Consider the following 20,232-nt stretch of genomic DNA (forward strand, 5'->3'; position numbering starts at 1 on the left):
GGGGGGGGGGGGGGGGGGGGGGGGGGGGGGGGGGGGGGGCGATACCCCCAATAGATCCACTATGAAGATCCTTTCATGGAATTGTCAAGGGATTGGTCCACAGCTAACTATTTCTCGTTTTAAAAAACTTTGTTTTAGTACTAAGTGTGATATGGTATTTCTATCTGAAACTCTCAATCAATCTGATGTAATAACTAAACTTAAGTGTGACTTAGGATTTGCAAACTTTATTATCCAGCCCCCTCAAGGTAGGAGTGGTGGCTTATGGCTTAGCTTTGTTTTGGAATGACAATGTATCTCTCTCCTTGATTTCTAAGGATGAGAGACTCATTGATGTTTCAGTTAACTATAATAAAATTATCTTTTTATTTGTGTTGTGTGTATGGCCATCCTAATCCTAGTGAAAGACATGAACTATGGGATCGTTTAGAACAAATGTCACATACACGAAATACGCCATGGATACTGATTGGTGACTTCAGTGAGATAACTACCAACAGAGAAAAACTAGGTGGTCCATTACGTGATGAATGGACATTCAGGGACTTTCGACACATGATCTCTATATGTGACCTACAAGATATCCGTTCAATAGGTAATCCATTCTCATGGGTTGGAGAACGACACTCTCACACCATCCAATGCTGCCTCGATAGAGCCATGTTTAATTCTGTTGGTGATGCAAGTTTCCCGAATGCAGAGAATTACTTCTTGGACTTTGCAGGATCTGATCATAAACTGATTCTTGTGGACCTGAAAGACCTCACACAACACAAACGATGGTCATTCCAGTTTGATAAACGATTGGTCGATGTTCCAAAATTTCAAGAAACAGTTAAGAATGGATGGCTATCTGGTTCTGATTCTATGGATGTACCAATCAACCAAAGCATAAAGAATTTCAGACAGGCGATGGTAAGCCTAAAACGAACAAATCGGTTAAACTCAGAGCAAAGAATTGTGACGTTTCAAGCAAAACTAAACTATGCAATGGAGAGTACAATTCCTGCTATACGACAAACAATCCCTAACCTCCAATACGTTCTTACTAAAGCTTATACCGATGAGGAAACACATTGGAAACAACTAAGCAAAAATCAGTGGATGACTTCCGGTTATCGAAACACCAATTTTTTCCATGCTTGTGCCAAGATAAGAGTTGCTAAGAATTGGATCAGCTCAATCAATGATGACCAAGGGCTTATTCATCAAGGAGATAAAGAAGTAGGAGACCATGCTAAAAAATTTTTCACAAACATTTACACAACTTCAGGTCACCATGTTTCACCTACAGTGTTCACGGACTTTGCTCCAAGAGCATCGGATGAGGCAAATGATACTTTAACTAGAACTTTTACAAATGAGGAAATATCAAGCTGTATGTTCGATTGGTGATGACAAAGCTCTAGGTCCAGATGGATTAACAACAAGATTTTACAAGAGTTGTTGGACAACTGTTGGTCCCCAAGTCATTCAAGAAGTTAGAAATTTCTTTGAAACCTCATTCATGAAGCCTAGCATAAATCATACTAACATATGCATGATTCCAAAGATTGAAAATCCACAAACTCTTATAGACTACCGACCTATAGCATTATGCAATGTTCTCTACAAGATATTGTCTAAATGTTTAGTCCAACGACTAAAACCACATCTGAATGATATTGTTTCAAACTCACAGGCAGCTTTTATCCCTGGCCGAATTATCCAAGACAATGTAATGATTGCACATGAGATTATGCAGTCATTGAAAGTCCGGAAACGAGTATCTCAAACCCACATGGCCGTGAAAACAGATGTCAGTAAAGCATATGACCGCGTAGAATGGAATTTCATCAAAACAACTTTAAAGATATTTGGCTTCTGTGATCGGTGGATAGGTTGGATTATGGAGGTCGTAACCTCTGTTAACTACTCGGTTCTTATCAACGGATCACCATATGGGCATATTAAACCAACTCGGGGCATTAGACAGGGAGATCCGTTATCTCCCTATCTATTTATTCTATGTTCAGACATTCTAAGTCATTTAATCACATCAAGGGAACAAGAAGGTGATATCCAAGCAATACGAATTGGTAATGGAGCTCCAAGCATCACACATTTACAATTTGCAGATGAATGTCTTTTTTTCTGCAAAGCTAATAGGAAAAATTGCCAAGTTCTAAAAGATGATTTTGATATCTACGAGTACTAGTCTGGTCAAAAAATAAATACTTCTAAGTCAATGATAACATTTGGAAGCAGAGTTTATGGGACAACTCAATCTCGGTTAATGGCAACCCTAGATATCCCAAATCATGGAGGAGGAGGTAAGTATCTCGGTTTACCGGAACAGTTTGGTCAAAAGAAAAAAGAGATGTTTGCATACATTGTTGATAGAGTTAAAAAAACGAACTTGTGGATGGACTGCAAGTAAATTATCACCAGCAGGAAAAGAGATCATGCTAAAATCAGTTGCTTTATCCATGTATGTTTATGCTATGTCATGTTTTAAACTACCATTAGGAATCACTTCAGAGATAGAATCACTTTTAATAAACTTTTGGTGGGAAAAATCGTTAAACCATAGAGGTATCCCATGGATAGCTTGGAAGAAACTACAAACTTCAAAAAAGGAAGGAGGTTTGGGATTCAAAGATCTAGCAAAATTTAATGATGCCCTACTAGCTAAGCAAGCATGGAGATTAATCCAATATCCCAATTCTCTCTTTGCTCGCGTAATGAAAACAGATATTACAGAGATGACTCTATACTGGATGCTCGTGCTAGGAAAAACCAATCATATGGATGGTCATCAATCTTAATCGGGTTAGATCTTCTTAAAAAAGGCACTCGATATATTGTGGGAGATGGAGCAAATATACGACTTGGTATAGACAATGTTATTGCTTCTGATCCTCCTAGACCAATTCAAACTTTAACTCCTCATACTTCATTGCCCCTCGAAAATCTCATATCCACAACTGGTCATATTTGAATGTGGGATCAACAAAAACTATCCTCTTTGATACCAGAAACAGAGCATGACACAGTCCAAAACATACATTTGTCTCAAGTTAAAGACAAAGATGAACTTATTTGGAATTATTCACAATCAGGCAAATACACTGTAAAAACAAGATACTGGTTTCTCACACATTATCCGTTTGATCCTGGCTAAATAATACCAAGAACTCATGGATCGGTGGAGCTTAAAAACAAAATCTGGAAGTTGAAGATTCTACCAAAGATCAAACATTTCCTCTGGCGCATTGTTACGAGGACTTTGCCTATAACTACACGCCTACGCACAAAGCGTATGAATATCAGTTCTATATGCCCAAGATGCAACCAACCAGATGAAACATATCACCATGCGTTATTCTCATGTCCTTTTGCTATTATGGCATGGCGTTTGTCCAACACATCTCTGCTAAATATCAACCAATTACCAGCTAATGTAGAGGAGATCATCTTTGGAATCATAACTCTATCATCTCAAACAACAAATAATTTTGATTCCCTACTACATTTTTCACTTTTATGGCGCATTTGGAAAACAAGAAACAATGTCGTTTTCAATAACTACCGCGAAAGTGCGAGCAAGACAATTCTAATGGCAAAATCAAAAACAAAAGAATGGATTAAAACTTTACGACCTAAGGAGCCACAACATAACATTATCACAACCGCAAACACATGGACACCACCTTTACAGCCGTTTATTAAATGCAACTTTGACGCATGATACAATGATCATACAAAACAGGGAACATGCGGTTGGATATTCAGGAACCATCAAGGAGAACCATTGGTATGGGGTGCATCTAAACTATCTTATGCAGGATCAACTCTAGAAGCCGAGACAAAAAGCCTACTAATATCCCTACAACAAGCTTGGATCAGAGGTTATCAATCAATAGTCTTCGAATGAGATAGTGCAGTGTTAATAAATCTAGTAAATGATCAAAAGTCCAATGCTTCAGTACGAAATCTATTGAAAGATATTTGCTATGTGGTCTCTACGATTACGACAAACTGCTTTTCAATTTGCAAAAAGAGAATGTAATAGTGTAGCAAATGCATTAACTAAGCATAGATGTATTGATAATGCTTATTATGTTAACTCGATAGTAAAACTAATTTGGTTATTGAAAGTTTTGTGTAAAGACATTTGCTAAATTAATAAAATTTATTTTTTTTGGAAAAAAAATATAGTGGAACAGAGATAGATAGAAGGGAAATACTATAACAATTAGTATTAGTTAAAATACTACATTTTGTAAAATATCCCCTTAGGGAAACACCTCAAAATACCACATATTGTTTTCCCCAATAATACCAGAATTTATTTCTTGATAGACTTTTTTTCCTTACAACAGATAAATATTAAAATTTTGATAGAGTATATACAACACATAATTAGCTAAAATACCAAATTTTGAGTTTTGACAAATATCTTAAAATATCCATTATCTTTTTTTTTTTCGAAAACAATTACCATATAATTTTTTATTATAGAAAATTCTTTTACAACAGATTTTTTTAATTAAAGGTCTAATAATTTTTTAAAGTTAATTTAGGAGAACAAAAAAAAAGTCATAATATGGTCATTTATATGTTTTAAATGCAAATCTATAATTATCAAATATGTATGGGAAATCTTTAAACTACATAGTATGTGTCTACTACAGTTGGCTATTATTGTTGTAATGAATAAATCTAATTAGTAAGAAAACACGTTGATTAATTTAGTTTTAACTTACCAACTTATTGACAAAATAACTTAAATTGACTGAACTACTCTCCTAATCTCGTCTCGTCACGTCAAACCTACAACAACAAAAAATAAAAATAAAAATATTTTTACTCTGAATCACATTTTTGTTTTGTTTTGTTTGATCCCTTGTAGATTCGTACTCTGCAAGTGAACTAAAACACAGAAGACGAAAGAGACGAGACGACGAATCCAGAATCAGAGACAAAGCTTCAGTACAATTTGGATCTGACTTTTTGATGTTGCGGCGGTTCAAGTTCAATGCTTAATAAACATCGAGCAGTTTCGAATCTCTGAGGGAAAACGAAGCGTGTAGGTTAGGGGAAAACAACAAGTGCGTAAGATTACGTTGAAGAGAAGCAAGTTCTTAAAATCGCGATTTGAAGAGAAGCAAGTGTTTGATAGAGCGATGGAGTCACGAATGGATCAGTATGAGCTTATGGAACAGATCGGGAGAGGAGCGTTTGGTGCCGCCATTTTAGTTCATCATAAAGCTGAGAGAAAGAAGTAAATTTGAGATTTTTCATCCATTGTATCTAAAATTTTTTAAAACTCCTTTCTTTGAAGATAGATTTGATTTTTTTTTTTTTTTTTTTGTTTGTATTGTTGTGTGTTTTTAGGTATGTTTTGAAGAAGATCAGATTAGCTAGACAAACGGAGCGTTGCCGGAGATCTGCTCATCAAGAGGTGAATTTTGAATCGTCTTTTTCGAGATTTCGAAAACGATTTAGTTCTTGATTTTTTTTTTTTCTGACAACATTGGTGAGTTTTTATGTAGATGGCTTTGATTGCAAGAGTTCAGCATCCATATATCGTGGAGTTTAAAGAAGCTTGGGTTGAGAAAGTAAGTTTTATAGTTGATTTATTGTTTTATTTTTCTGGTTTTTAAGGAGATTTAGTTATTTTGACATGAGCTTTGATTTGGGAAATGCAGGGTTGCTATGTTTGTATTGTCACTGGATACTGTGAAGGAGGAGACATGTGAGTTTTACTTTCACTAACGATTTTGTAGTTAACTTGTCCTTTTTTTTTTTTTGGTTCTTTTTTGTTGTTTAGTTCACAGAAGTCAAAGAATACGTTTAAAATCAAATGGTTTTGGTTACAGGGCTGAGTTGATGAAAAAGTCAAATGGTGTTTATTTTCCTGAGGAGGTACTTTTTCACTTAGAAGTTTCTCTAATAAATATGATTTAGGTGATTGATTTGATTAGTAGTAGTCATGGTGACTTTGTTTTTGCTTCTCTTTTTTTTTTTTTTGCAGAAACTCTGCAAGTGGTTTACTCAATTATTATTAGCTGTTGAGTATCTGCATTCTAACTATGTTCTTCATCGTGATCTTAAGGTAAAAATCTAGCTGTCTGAATCACTGTGTTATGCTTAATTAATGTATGGACTTATTTGTGAAGTCTGTTCTTGCCAGTGTTCCAACATTTTCCTTACAAAAGATCAAGACGTCCGCCTTGGTACGTTTTTGATTTATGATCCACCTAATTTGACCTGCAACAGAATGTAAGCGGATTTTTAAATAATTATGTTTCATCTTGTGTTCATGTGTTGTCTGCAGGGGACTTTGGCCTTGCCAAAACAATGAAGGCGGATGACCTAACTTCCTCGGTATGTTGTAAAAGTCTCTGTTAAAATATGGTCTAGGAGAACGAATTTGTCCTGGTAGTGCGTAGGTTTCGGCGTTGTTAGCATACAGCTTGTATTTACGGCACATTAGCAATTGAGCACCTTTGATATGGGTTATGCTGGTTATGCCAACAAACTTTGATGCATGAAGATTGCTTCTTTTCAACAAACGAATATTAGCAATTCTGCATCAAAATAGATTATATGTTACTAAGGTTTATAACAGTTACGGGTTATTCCTCTCATTGCATAGCACAAGAACATAATGATTATTTTTAGGATTGCTCTCAAGCTTCTGAACTGATACATAGTGTGATAGCATTGATGTTTATGACTCATGGAATTTTATATGTAGGTTGTCGGAACTCCAAACTACATGTGCCCGGAACTGCTTGCTGATATCCCTTATGGTTTTAAATCAGATATCTGGTCGCTAGGTATATGCAACCTCTATCCTCTGTAACGCCTAAGAATTTTGTTATTGCCATTCAAGCTAAGACTCTATGTTATTGAACAGGCTGTTGTATATATGAAATGGCTGCATATCGGCCTGCTTTCAAAGCTTTTGTAAGTCTTTTTTAATTTCATTTAGATAGTCTAAATGTTTCTTGTTTGTAACATTCCTACGAGAAGTTTATGTCTTTTGAAGAGCAGAAAATTGTTAAGAGCTATAATATGGACTTGTGTGTGTTACCAAAGTTTATGCCTCAAACAGATCTAGAAACCCCTGCATTTGATCTCTTCGAAGTACCTTATGGCATTTGCTTTTATGTGATATATGGTTTCAGGATATGGCAGGCCTTATAAGTAAGGTTAATCGTTCCTCAATAGGTCCATTGCCACCGTGCTATTCACCATCTTTGTAAGATTCTTTTTATTAATCTGAAGCCTAGTCTGTTCTTCTATATTTCTTGATTTGACACTTTGCCTTGTCCATTAATACCATCCCTAAGATATGAGCTTTTATAAATATGTCCTCTGATATATTTATAACATGATATAACATTTCTCTCCTTTTTTGTTTTGCTCTGTTTTGATATTGCAGAAAAGCACTCATCAAGGGGATGTTAAGGAAGAACCCCGAGTATCGGCCAAACGTATGATTTTTCTAGGACCAGAAACTGTCTGCTTAATGGCATTCATCCTCCGGAATGGAAATTAACTAATCATATTTTTTTTCCTTCATATCTCTTCAGGCCTCCGATATTTTGAAGCATCCTTATTTGCAGCCATATGTTGAGCAGTACCGTCCAACCCTTTCTGCAGCGTCTATAACTCCAGAAAAGCCTCTTAATTCTCGCGAGGGCCGGAGGAGTATGGCTGAAAGCCAGAACAGCAATAGTTCAAGTGAAAAAGATAACTTCTATGTGAGTGACAAAAATATCCGATATGTGGTTCCAAGTAATGGTAATAAAGTCACTGAGACAGATTCAGCTTCTATCGATGATGAAGACATCCTCGAGCATGTGCAACAACCAGCTGAAAATGATAATGTCCAGAGTGTTTCAGCAACAAAACCAGATGGCCATGGGGTTTTAAAGCCCGTACAAAGTGACCAACGACCAGACATTATTCAACCAAGGCACCCAAAAACTATCAGGAACATCATGATGGTTTTGAAAGAAGAGAAAGCTAGAGAAAATGGTTCACCCATGAGATCTAACCGAGGGAGACCTTCTAGTGTTCCAACTCAGAAGAATAATATTGAAACTCCATCAAAGATTCCCAAACTCAGTGACGTTGCTCATGGCTCCAAGACTAACGTAATTACGCCTATCCCACCTTCAAAGCTAGCTCCTGATTCCGCAAGGGCTCCAGGATCAATACCGCCAAAGCATCATGTATATTCTCTCTCTCTTTCTCTCTCGCTCTCTAGTTCCCAACTTTTGTTGATATATAAAGGATTTCGTTTGACAAATTTGTGGTGCAGATGCCAGTGATTGACTCGTCTCCAAAACTTAAGCCTAGAAGCGACAGAACTTCACCATCTCCTGCTGCTAAACAGGAGGCCGAAGAGGCAATGTCAATTAAGCGAAGGCAAAGAACACCTCCTACTTTACCAAGAAGAACATCTTTGATAGCGCAGCAGTCAAGACAATTAGGAGCAGATATTCCAAATATGGCAGCCAAGGACACCATGAAGCAACATCCACCTGTGCCGTCAGAGTCTGAAACTAATTCTCATCAATCTCGTGTCCATGCTTCCCCTGTGAATACGCCGGAGCCAAAGAGAAACTCTGTCGGATCTTCCAAAGGAATGCAGAGTGAGAGCAGCAACTCAATATCGTCTTCGTTGTCCATGCAGGCATTTGAACTCTGTGATGATGCTTCGACCCCATATATCGACACGTCAGAACATACAACTCCTGATGACCACAGAAGATCCTGTCACAGTGAATACTCGTCTTCATTTCCAGAAATCTCCTCAGAGATGATGATCCGCAGAGAAGAACACAGCACCAGTATCCGGCTAAACGAAACTCCTGACACTGTTTCCGATGTTCAAAACACTATTGCCTATCGTCATCATCCAGAAGAAAGCTCGCCCACTCTGCAGAAAGATGATAGCCCTGCAACAATGCAGAGCTACGAGCCTAATGCATCACAACGACACCACGGTGATGACAAATTCACAGTCAAAGAATTCATCTCCTCTGTTCCTGCAGCTGCACCAATTCCTTTGCATGTAGGACCATCCCACCAAGTGAATTCCCACTCAGATAACAAAACAAGCTCCCACCAAGTGCAAGCGAGTTCCCACTCGGATAACAAAACAGGCCTTGTGTCTCAGAACTCAGCTCTTGAGCAGAACAACAATCATTCCCATCTTCATCCAGTTGTTGACGATTTCATACATGTTATCCGACACAGCAGCTTCCGTGTGGGGAGCGACCAGCCAGTAATGGAAAGTGTTGAAGTCGGTGTACAGACCGTCGACATGGGGAAACTCATAAACGTTGTGAGAGATGAAATGGAGGTGAGAAAAGTAGCAACTCCCTCGGAATCACCCACCACTAGATCGATCATCTCAGAGCATGACTCAAGAACTGAGACCCGCCCTGAAGTACCAGATCCCATCACCAACTACTCAGAAACAAAGAGCTTTAAATCCTGCTCTGATTCTTCACCAGCTGAGACAAGACCCAACTCATTCATGCCTGATGAGGAAACAACTCCGGCTCCAGCTGTGAAAGAGACATTGGACATCAAGTCGTTCAGACAGAGAGCCGAGGCGCTTGAAGGTCTATTGGAACTATCTGCGGATTTGCTGGAACAGAGCAGGCTCGAAGAGCTAGCCATTGTGTTGCAGCCGTTCGGGAAGAACAAAGTTTCGCCTAGAGAAACCGCTATTTGGTTGGCAAAGAGTCTTAAAGGAATGATGATCGAAGACATCAATAATAATAACAGTGGCAGCTCCAGAAATGTATCATGAAGGTAAAGTAACATACAAGCATTTACAACTAAACTCTCTTCTTTGTTACTTGTTTTCTATAAAGTTCATATTTTCATAAAGTAACAATTCACTCAGTAAAAAGAATCACAAACAACAAAACACATCCATTTTCGAAATTTTGAAAGTACAGCCACCGTCATCGATGTTAAGTGTTTCCAATATTGTATATACAGACTCTGGGATTATTGGTTGATTATTTGTTCCTCTTTATGTTTCTGTTTATAATCGACTCATTGACTGTTGCAACATTTTCATCTAAATCAACGATATGGATATAGCAGAATCATGTCATGACACTCCATTTGGTTCTTTTAATCTTGCATTGGTCTCCTCACGACAAACAAGTTACTCGGTGATTTGCTAAACTAAATTTCAGATAAGATACAAGAATCAACTATGCAACACCTTGCCTAAGCTCAACTCTGTTAATACTATCTTGGTGGGAGATCTTGTACACCCGATGAACGATCATTGCCGTATGTTTTTTTTTTTACCGTTCCACTTTGAGGACATCATAGACTTCTATTGCATTCTCTAGTGTTGGTTGAATTCAGGAAACTTATTTTTACACGCTAATTTAATCCAACACTAGAGAATGCACAAGTGAGTTGAGCTTTAAATTTATGAAACCTTTAAATAATCTACAAGACTACAAAGTGCATGGAACACCAAGGAATACTTAGATAGTTAGATCGATCGACAAAGATATAAGATTGAACACATACAAATTTAAAACTGGAACAATGATAACATTAGAAAATACTAGCAGCGTAGAGTGGGTTCCCGCCTAGTATAAATGAAACTTCAATTCAGGTTACTTTTTCTTTAGCTTAGAACAAATAATTAAAATTCCATTTCAAGAAGAAGTAAAACAAGACTGGAATACTATAAAGTGTAAGGAATAGAGAGACTATAACTAGTTTCAGAGATTTGCTCATTTTCGACTAATAACAAAGAAAGTAAAACCATAAAAGGTTGAGTTAAAGATCGATCCACAAAGACATGAAGATTGCACCCCATAGATACAAGATTCAAACTAATCTAGAGAAGGTATGATTTGTTTTTGATTGTTTTAAAAGCTAAAAAGCGCAAAAAGACTAGAATGCAAGAAGTAAAACCAAATAAAGCATGAGAATGAATTAACAATCAACAATGAACGCGAACCTCGTAAATTATGAATAATTCCCTTCCGTGGTCTTAATCACTTCACTAATCACCTTAATTACCATAATCGTTTGTGCGAAATTAGATAAATAAGGACCATTAATCAATAACAAGTCCAATTACCATAATCTTTTGTGTGCAATTAAATGAAATTTTCATATGTGCAATTAATTGGAATTTCATATGTTGTGGTTATTTTGTTTTGATGATCATTTACTTACATAATTTTCATCCCTTCTGAACTGTAGATTATTTAGCCCCTGTCAAGTTTTATTGCAATCGAAGAATATGTGTTGCTTTTAGTTATTAAAACTGAAACGATTCTCATTTTACATGTTTTGATGCTTGTTTGCATAACCGTTGTAAGAAATCCTACAATACTAAGAAGAGCAGTGATGTTTCTAAACTTTCTATAATGAATTATTCGATAGCTATTTTCTTTATAAATAACAATGAATCTGTGACATTTTTTGTTTTGAAATAAATACTTGTTATTTTTTAGTAAATTTGAAAAAAAAATCTTGAAGTTTTGAAGTTTTGAAATTTTTGGATATTTTTGAGTAGTTTGGACATACTTGGATACTAAAATTTTGAGTTTTGGGATTTCAGAGTAATCCAAATTCGAATCCGAAATATCCGATTCGAACCTGAAATCTATAAATACTTGAATGTCCAAAATACCTGATCTAAACCTGGAACGAATACCCAAACGTCCACCATTTCACAATTTCGTAAATTTAAAATTATTAAAAAGAATGTTAAAGTATGTTGCATATTATAAACTCATAGTTAAAATTCCTCAAAACTACATTATGTTAGGGCGAATATTCTTCTAATCAAGAATTATTATTCAGAATTCCATCTCATTTGCTGTAAATTCTTATGGGCAATCAAATCAAATTGAAATCATAGTGGAAGAATTCAATTTTTGATCCAGTAAATCTTTTTTTAGTTTTGATAAAGGGTTATCCAAAAAATCTTACTCTTAGAATCAATATTTAACCATTTAACACCAGATATAAATTGGTTTAAAGAAATTTATTGCTAATATGTAGGTAGTTAACCTAGTTAGAACCCAGTTACAAACTAAATTGACGTTTAAAGATCACCAAATAAATAGAATTACATCCTACTATATTAATTGGGAAGTACAAATATGAAACTAACCTTAAAATGTGTAAACAAATACATTCAATTGCCATTAGAAAAACTTAATTAAGATTAACTAATTAATTTTAAATAAATATAATTAATTAAAAACGAGAATTGGGAATACATAAAATAAAATAAATTGTAGAAAAGTAAAAAAAAAATCTATTAGAATCAAAACTAATTCATACTTTTTAAAAAAAATTAACAGCTAAGATTTTAAAAATCTAATTGAATAAAATCTATATAGCTACAAATTTTATCAAAAAACTTTTCCAGCACAGGTTAAAATTTTATCAAAATTTAAATCCAATAAAATATATAACAGTTTTGTTTTACGGCTTAAATTTTAAAAATTAATAAATAAAAAATAAAAGATATAGATATAGTATTTTATCTATTTAAAAAGGTTATATTTTTCTTTTAGCCACCGTTCTTTAGGAAAATAAAACAAAATTGAGATTTGAATATATTTAATGCTTGAAAGTTAATTTTAAGTAATCATAATGGAATCAGTTCATCTCTAATTTTAAGTAATCATAATGGAAGTATTTAATACTTAATGCTTGAAAGGTGCTTATAGCGTAATTTTAATGCTTGAAAGGTGCTTATAGCGTAAAATAGTGTAGTTGACAATTACATGCAGTTCATCTCTATCAACTTAGCTTAATTTCCTAAGTTAAGTAATCATAATCGTAATTTTAAGTTGACAATTATGGAATCATAATCGTAATTTTAAGTTGACAATTATGGAATCTTAATCGTAATTTTAAGTAATCATAATGGAAGTATTTAATACGTAATGCTTGAAAGGTGCTTATAGCGTAATTTTAATGCTTGAAAGGTGCTTATAGCATAAAATAGTGCAGTTGACAATTATATGCAGTTCATCTCTATCAACTTATCTTAATTTCCTATTTACAAAACCAAAACCAACTTTGTAATATCAATTTCCTAATAGGGACATAACGAACTTAGCTTATGGAACAATATGTTTGCATGTTTGAGAAACGACTACCAAGTACAAGGAAGCAGAGGCAGTGGTGAGGTCATGTGACAAACTCAGATTATTATTGTCTATAATTAAACCATAATTAAACCTATTTTTCAACATATTTCATCACTATAGCTAATAGCTATCTTAGTGTAATAAGACTCAACATGTTAACGGAGGAAAAATCCAAAATTAAACCTTTTATTTTCCCTCTACGACTTTCGACTTCGAGCAGAATGTGTCTGCAGAGTCGGTGTCGATTGACACCAAGGTGTTGACAGTACGGATACTTGGGGAGTTTTGGATCGAGGGTTTTCGGGTCGAGAAGGAGTGTTGGTTGACACCAAGAAATAGTGTCGGTCGACGACACCAAGGAGGTGTGTCGATCGACACTGAGAGGCAGTGTCGGTCGACACCAATCCTTTTCAGCAGCGGCTGATACATGTTTTCCTGGTTTGTTTGTATTTGTTTGTTTCTTTTTTAACATTAGAATCTCAGTTGCTTGTGTGTACCCCAGTAGATGGGAGGATTGCCTCACTGAGTGTTTGTGGCAATATTCATGCATCTCAATTTTTGTGTTTGTGGAGCAGGTAAAGGCAAAATGTGACCGTAGAATCAAGGCGATGAAAAGGATGATGTTCTAATGGCTCGCTGATGTGTTGTCTGACTTCTGTTAGGTTGTTAGAGTTGAGTTATTAGAATGTTTCTAGATTGCTGGTTATTTGGTTTATGACTCTGTTGGATTGAATCATTGGTTATTGGTTTATTGGTTGTTTTTTTAAAATTTAATGTTAAATTATATACACAACTAGTGTATCGTGTTTGAATGTATTAAAAGAAAAAACAGATTTTAGCTCTCCATGATGTCAAGCCCTAGCACCGAACCATAGTTGTAAGCCTTGTTCATAACGCCGGTTGTATAGCAAGGAACTGATTTCGGACTTGTTGATCGACTCACTTAATTATTTGACCTGTAGTGTGTGCTGACTCCCCGTGCCTTCTGCCATTTCGCTCCTTCCAAATGACATAACCAAATGGTTTATTGGTTATTGATTATTGGTTTAATAGTATTGTTTGGTTATTCTGCTGTTTGGTTTGATTGTGATTAAGTGATTATTATTATATTCTTTTTTAAAAACAGGTCGATTCACTAAGAAGTTCTAAGGATGTATCTTTTCTATAATTGTGAGTATACATTGTCTATCTTGAATAGTTGTAGAAAAATCTTTGAATTCCAAACTCCAAAAAGAGCAAAAACCAATAAATAGTGTATTGAACAGAGAGCCAACAACACAACATGCACATCTATCTTTTGTCCTTTTGATTTAATCACAGTGAATTCATAATCTTCTATATATGGTCTTCGTGTAGTGTGCTAAATTCATATTAATTATTTTTGTGATTTAAGCAAGGGTCTTTTTCGAGAACAACAACTAGCTTGATAAACAAACAATTAGTTTCTATTTCCAAACATTTCAATTGACAATAGAGTATTATTGTTTTTGTTTTTTTTTTTTGACAAAAAAAAAAATAGTTTTCACGCAAAACATTCACCCGGACAAGGGACACCCAGAAGGGAGGGAGCAAAACAATATGATTATTCATTATTTGAAAGAGTTCTTACAACAAAAGTGTGAAAGATTTGCCTCGATCCTTTGCTAGAGAGAGTCTGGAATTTTGCGATTGAGCTTCGGATTGCTACTTAAGTTTCTGAAAATGAAACGATTTAAATATTTTAGAAAAGAACATAGAGTACAATGAAGGAGAAGGTGATAATAACAAGAATCTCACATGAAAGTCAACAACTTCATATCAGAAAAAAACACATACCAAATCTCTGTACATTGAAAAGGAAGAGATTGAAAAAGAGTTTATTTTCCTTGTCTCACCACGATAAACTACAAAGGATGCGTCTTCCTTCCACTATTCAGTTGGTTTTAAATTGGAAGTCTAGCTATAACGACATGATTAAGTTAACTTACCTTCATTTTGTTGAGTCTCAAGTTGGATAAAATTCAAGCATTTATAAACTTTGAGGCCGTTGATACGAGGAGGAAGAGTTGAGTTACCGGACATGGCGATAGTGAAGTTAAATCTCCCATCTGAAGAACTCACAGCTCTTGGATTATATATAGTTGTTATACTGAGTTTTGCTGGCCTGAAAAAGCTAAACCAACGTAGACCACCGTTGTTAGTATAATGTTGAGCTCCCTAGTCTCTGCAAATTGTTGCTACTGCTGTCTTCTTTGCTGCAACCATCTTGCTGTTCCAACATGGTTTTCTCACAGCAGAGTAATCAGATGTATCCATTAATGTGTTTGCTCACATGCCTAAACGACTACCAAGTACAAGGAAGCAGAGGCAGTGGTGAGGTTAAGTTTAATAGTGGAGTAGAACCTGGAGAGTTAGTCATCATTGACAAGTTATACATGTTGCAGGTATACCTTTTTTGGAGTTTTTGTTCAGCATAAATTTTTGTCCCAAGACCTGGATGCTTAAGTTCAAAAACATAAATCTGCAACACAATATGAGAACGGGACTGAGGAACAAGTCACACATGTCAAGGTTGAGTTTCAAAAGGATGTTGAGATGGGATTCACGAAGCATCCCACAGCTTCTTTGTGGAGGATTACAGACACTTGTGGCTCTAGATGGCGCTAATATGATGCTTAGGAGCGGAATTTGCAGAGAGCTTTAATATGTCTTATCTTGTAGCAGATTGTTTTGGACAAGCTTCTATTACTTGTCCTCCTTCACATGGATTGGCGAGTAGTCTCTAGTCTCTACTGCAAAGTTTTTGCAGAGAAATAACTGGTACATCAATCACTGTAACATGCTTATGGTCTGAACAGAGTTACAGAGAGGCCATGGTTTTAGGCAAACATTTTTTTTTATTTCTTAATCCTAACTCCTAATCAACTTTAAAAGAACATAAAATATGTCTATGTATATATGAGACTGTATATGATGGTAACTGTAAGCTTCTTTTGTCAGTTTCTGTGATTCGTCTGCCAAATCAGATAAAATGGGTTACATGAAAGTGAGAGAGAGAGAGAGAATAAAACTGATGCTAACGCTGAGGACTGTTTGTGTTGGCTATGAGTGCTTGCCCACATGACACTTCACTAACTACGTATTTTTGCCTTTACAATGATCAAATCCGGTTTCAGGTGAGAAGACAAAGTAATTGATGCAATGACGTGGATGGTGATCTTGATCTAAGTAGGGCAGCTAATACTCAATTTAAGTGGTGGAGTAAGCACATAATCTAAATATCACATTTGTATTCTTGATTATTGGAAGAAACCATATATACCCTGAGTGAGTGATCCGGTTGCAGAGAAAATTCTTTGTGTTGTTTTATGCTTCACTACCATCTTACACAAAACATGTCTTGAGATAATTATAAAAATTTTAGCTCTCAAAGAGACTTCATTACTAGGGAAACCAGACACTGGTTGTGAGAAACTTGTCAAGAAAGAAAGACAAAAGTGTGGAACTAAACAATAAAGAAAAACTCATCTTTTCATCAAAATCAAATTGGATACAAACAGATACATTGAGACAATACTAACAGGAAGAGATGTGTTGTGGACTAACACTAAACACATCAAAGTTAAACGTTTAAGAAGTGTTTTCCTTGAGATTTTAATACATACATAAGCTAGGCCCATAGCCAAAATCACCAAAAGGAGGAAACCCAGGAACAAAGATCGGATTGAGTAGCGGAAACGGCGGTGGAGGAGGCGGTGGTGGTGGGGGTGGACCGTAGCATCTGGTCATCATCGCAAGGTGGATCTGTTTTTGTTGTCTGCGCTTTAGACGATCAGAGATGATTCTATAGCCGAGTCCATAAACAAAGCCTTCAGCCTCTTGCACATCGTGGAAGATCTTAGTCATCTTAACGAAAACCCTAGCGGTTAATTCGCTATCTGAACCGGCGTGGTGAGCGGTACCAACACGGTCAAGTCCCAACGCATCTGCTAGATGCTCTAAACCTAAACGGCAACCAAGTCCTTCGTATCTACCCGCTATAGCTTTCAGATCAAAAACAGAGCCGAGGGTTCTAGCTACGGCTTTCGCAAACATGGCAGCAGTCACGGGTAAAGACTCTCCTCCGGTGAAACACTTCAACATATACGCGATATCATACGACCCGTGAAACGTCACCCAAGTGATGTTCCCCGTCCTCTTCAGAATCCAAGAGAGATCATTGAAAAAACCGTCGATTTCAATTCCTTGGGCCCTAATCTTCTTCAGATCTAGACCGTTGCGTTTTAGGAACTCGATGGATTTCTCGTTTCTCGCGTCTTCAGCATCTCCGAAATCAGAGAAGTTGATCTCCCAAGTTCCACCGACTCTTCCGTTGCTGTCGAACAGAGTTAGACCTAACTGGATCAGTTTCGTCCTGTCTACGCTGTAACTCATGTCGGTGTAACGTTGATCATCCGAAGCGTGTTGTGGTGTATCCCTTAAACTACCTGGAAACTCTGTATCAAACGCTATAAAACGGTAGTTTCTTAAACAATCTTTGATCGAACTCATCTCTTCCTTACAATTCCACCTCCAAATCGAACTCATCTTTTGTTTTTTTTTTTGTTTACGAGCAAAGAGAAAAATACTATTTATTATCTGAGAGAAAAACAATATATATATAGTTTGTAGTATTTTTGGAAAAAAGGAAAATTTCCTTTTTCCAATATTGTTGATTTTATTATTCCCCTATGACTTTGATTTTTTTTTTTTAATCATTTACATGAATACCAATTTCTCTTTTACAAACACAGATATGGACGAGAAAAAAAGGAGGTTCGAAACAGTTTTTTTTTTTGGATTAGTTACAATTAGAGAATTTCTTTTGCATTCTAGAATTTTGGACATCTTTATTTATTTTTGCTTTGGTTATTAAAAGATATAAAGTCAATTAAACCATTTTTTCAATATATGTCATCACTTTGAGTGTCACAAGACATAAAACTCAACATAATAAAAACAAGGGAGATTGAAAAAAAACTAAGCAATTGACACACTTTTGGTCTATAGGGCACTTTAGTTATGTGAGAAAACACACATATCCCTTACTACATATTCTCAATCAAGTTATAATTATGAAGCGACATCGTTTTTGTATTTTAGTTGTAAAAATGGTGGAGAAGATTAACTCGGAATGGGATATCCGTCTTCCCCCATGTATATTTGCCACCGAAAGATACCAAGATGCGAAGCTAAACAATTCTATATGGTTCCACCTCCAAATCTCACGGCAATGTTTCATCCAACTCATCTTTTGTGTTTTTATTTTTATTTTTACGAGCAAAAAGAATAATATTATTATCTGAGAGAAAAACAATATATAAATATATTTGTAGTATTTTTGGCAAAAAGGAAAATTTCCTTTTTCCAATGTTGTTGATTTTATTATTCCCCTTTATATGACCGTTTGATGTTTTTTTTCCTGATAATTTACATATACGCATAATGCCAATTTCTCTAGTAGGTTTAATGACCACGCTCAAAATCAAATTCATGTCCATCGAATAAACAAATTATATTTCTTGCTCTCTAAGTCATAAAACCTATATAGTATTTGTAATCTACTTTTTATCTATAAAATTTATGTTGTCATTTATCCTACAATCAATTTTCTTTTTACATATTTGATATTTTATGTTAGTGATTAATTATGATTTATAACTATTTAATAATAAATACAATATATATTTGATAAAATTCACAAATTATTTTATATGAAAAGTATATCTTTTATTTTTTTTTTTGACAAACTAAAAGTGGGAGGGATGCAACACGAGGACTTCCCGGGAGGTCACCCATCATATTACTACTCTCGTCCAAGCAAGCTTTACTGCGGAGTTCTGATCAGATCTGTTGCATTAGTGCTGGTATGATTGCCTCTAATTATATCTTTTATCTATTAGGATTGATTTATAATTAAAATATGATTTTTATGATGTAATATATATTGAAAATGTATTGCAAGATAAAATAAGTGATACTTAAATCCGTAACATTTTTAAAAATACTAAATAAAATCTAAAATGAATTGCATAGATTACTTAAAATTCAAATATTTTCAATAAAATACAACATATAAATTAAGCTTCACGATGAATAACGATTATATGCATCATTTGATAAACTCAGAAACCTCTATGTAAGTGAGTTGGATGAAATGTATGTGTTGTGGATAAGACCAACAGTAAGAAGTATTGTATTTTTCTCTTATTGGTTAATAATATAGTTTTCAGTTGGAATTTGAAGACCAAACATATTTCGCACACTGAATAAAACTGGTGAGTATCCAACAATTCATCAAATATACTTAGTCCATATTTTGCAATGAGATAATTAATTGCAATTTTTAATGATACAAAAAATGTAACCAGTTAGAATGAGACGTCATATGGTTTTCAATTTATTTTTTATTTTTACCTTTTTTAGCTATAGAGAAACAGAGTCAGTGAGTAAAATCTGAGAAAAGAGAAAATAGTGTAGTGGAGTCGTGGGACTCAAGTTTATAATATAGAGTATATGTCCTCATCCTCAAAAGTCAAGAGTCTAGGATTTGCTTTATATTCAGATTTTTGAAAAAAAAAATATCCTCTTTTTTTCTAGTTTGGTGATTTATTATTGCCGTTTTCAAAATTTTCTGACAACTACATGCAGTTTTAAGATCTTTGTAATATCAATTTCCTATTTACAAAACCAGATTAAATGTTCGAAACTTCTTCTTTTTTTGTTACCAATGGAGATTATCTGTTCCTTTATGGAATTTTGCATTTTGGACATCTTTATTTATTTATTTTTTTGTTTATTAAAATATATAAAAGTAGATTGAACAATTTTCTACTCAAAACAATGCCAAAATCAAATTATTATTGTCTATAATTAAACATATTTTTTCAACATATTTCATCACTAGCTATCTTATCACAGCCTTGGTATTAAGACTCCAAACCTTATCACAGCCTTGGTATTAAGACTCCAAACCTTTTGTGGATTCCTTAACCATCCAAATCTTTCTTAATATCTATTGTAGCCTTTTTTTTTTTTTTTTTTTTTT

The 20,232-nt window shown here is 35.0% G+C and overlaps 2 protein-coding genes across 2 annotated transcripts; one reads left to right on the forward strand and one right to left on the reverse strand.

Annotated features, from left to right (window-relative positions):
• LOC104790679 (serine/threonine-protein kinase Nek5) lies at positions 4,795 to 10,035 on the forward strand. Its single transcript, XM_010516460.2, has 14 exons — positions 4,795 to 5,266; positions 5,380 to 5,446; positions 5,538 to 5,603; positions 5,694 to 5,740; positions 5,865 to 5,910; positions 6,020 to 6,100; positions 6,179 to 6,221; positions 6,323 to 6,372; positions 6,746 to 6,827; positions 6,908 to 6,957; positions 7,179 to 7,252; positions 7,436 to 7,487; positions 7,587 to 8,231; positions 8,321 to 10,035. The coding sequence occupies exons 1-14, from the start codon at positions 5,169 to 5,171 to the stop codon at positions 9,821 to 9,823; spliced, it is 2,904 nt and encodes a 967-aa protein (XP_010514762.1). The 5' UTR covers positions 4,795 to 5,168; the 3' UTR covers positions 9,824 to 10,035.
• Positions 16,800 to 17,709, reverse strand: LOC104698815 (putative CCR4-associated factor 1 homolog 8). Its single transcript, XM_010414206.1, has one exon. The coding sequence runs from the start codon at positions 17,694 to 17,696 to the stop codon at positions 16,800 to 16,802; it is 897 nt and encodes a 298-aa protein (XP_010412508.1). The 5' UTR covers positions 17,697 to 17,709.

This window comes from Camelina sativa, chromosome 6 (assembly GCF_000633955.1).
Source record: "Camelina sativa cultivar DH55 chromosome 6, Cs, whole genome shotgun sequence".
Taxonomy (NCBI): domain Eukaryota; kingdom Viridiplantae; phylum Streptophyta; class Magnoliopsida; order Brassicales; family Brassicaceae; genus Camelina; species Camelina sativa.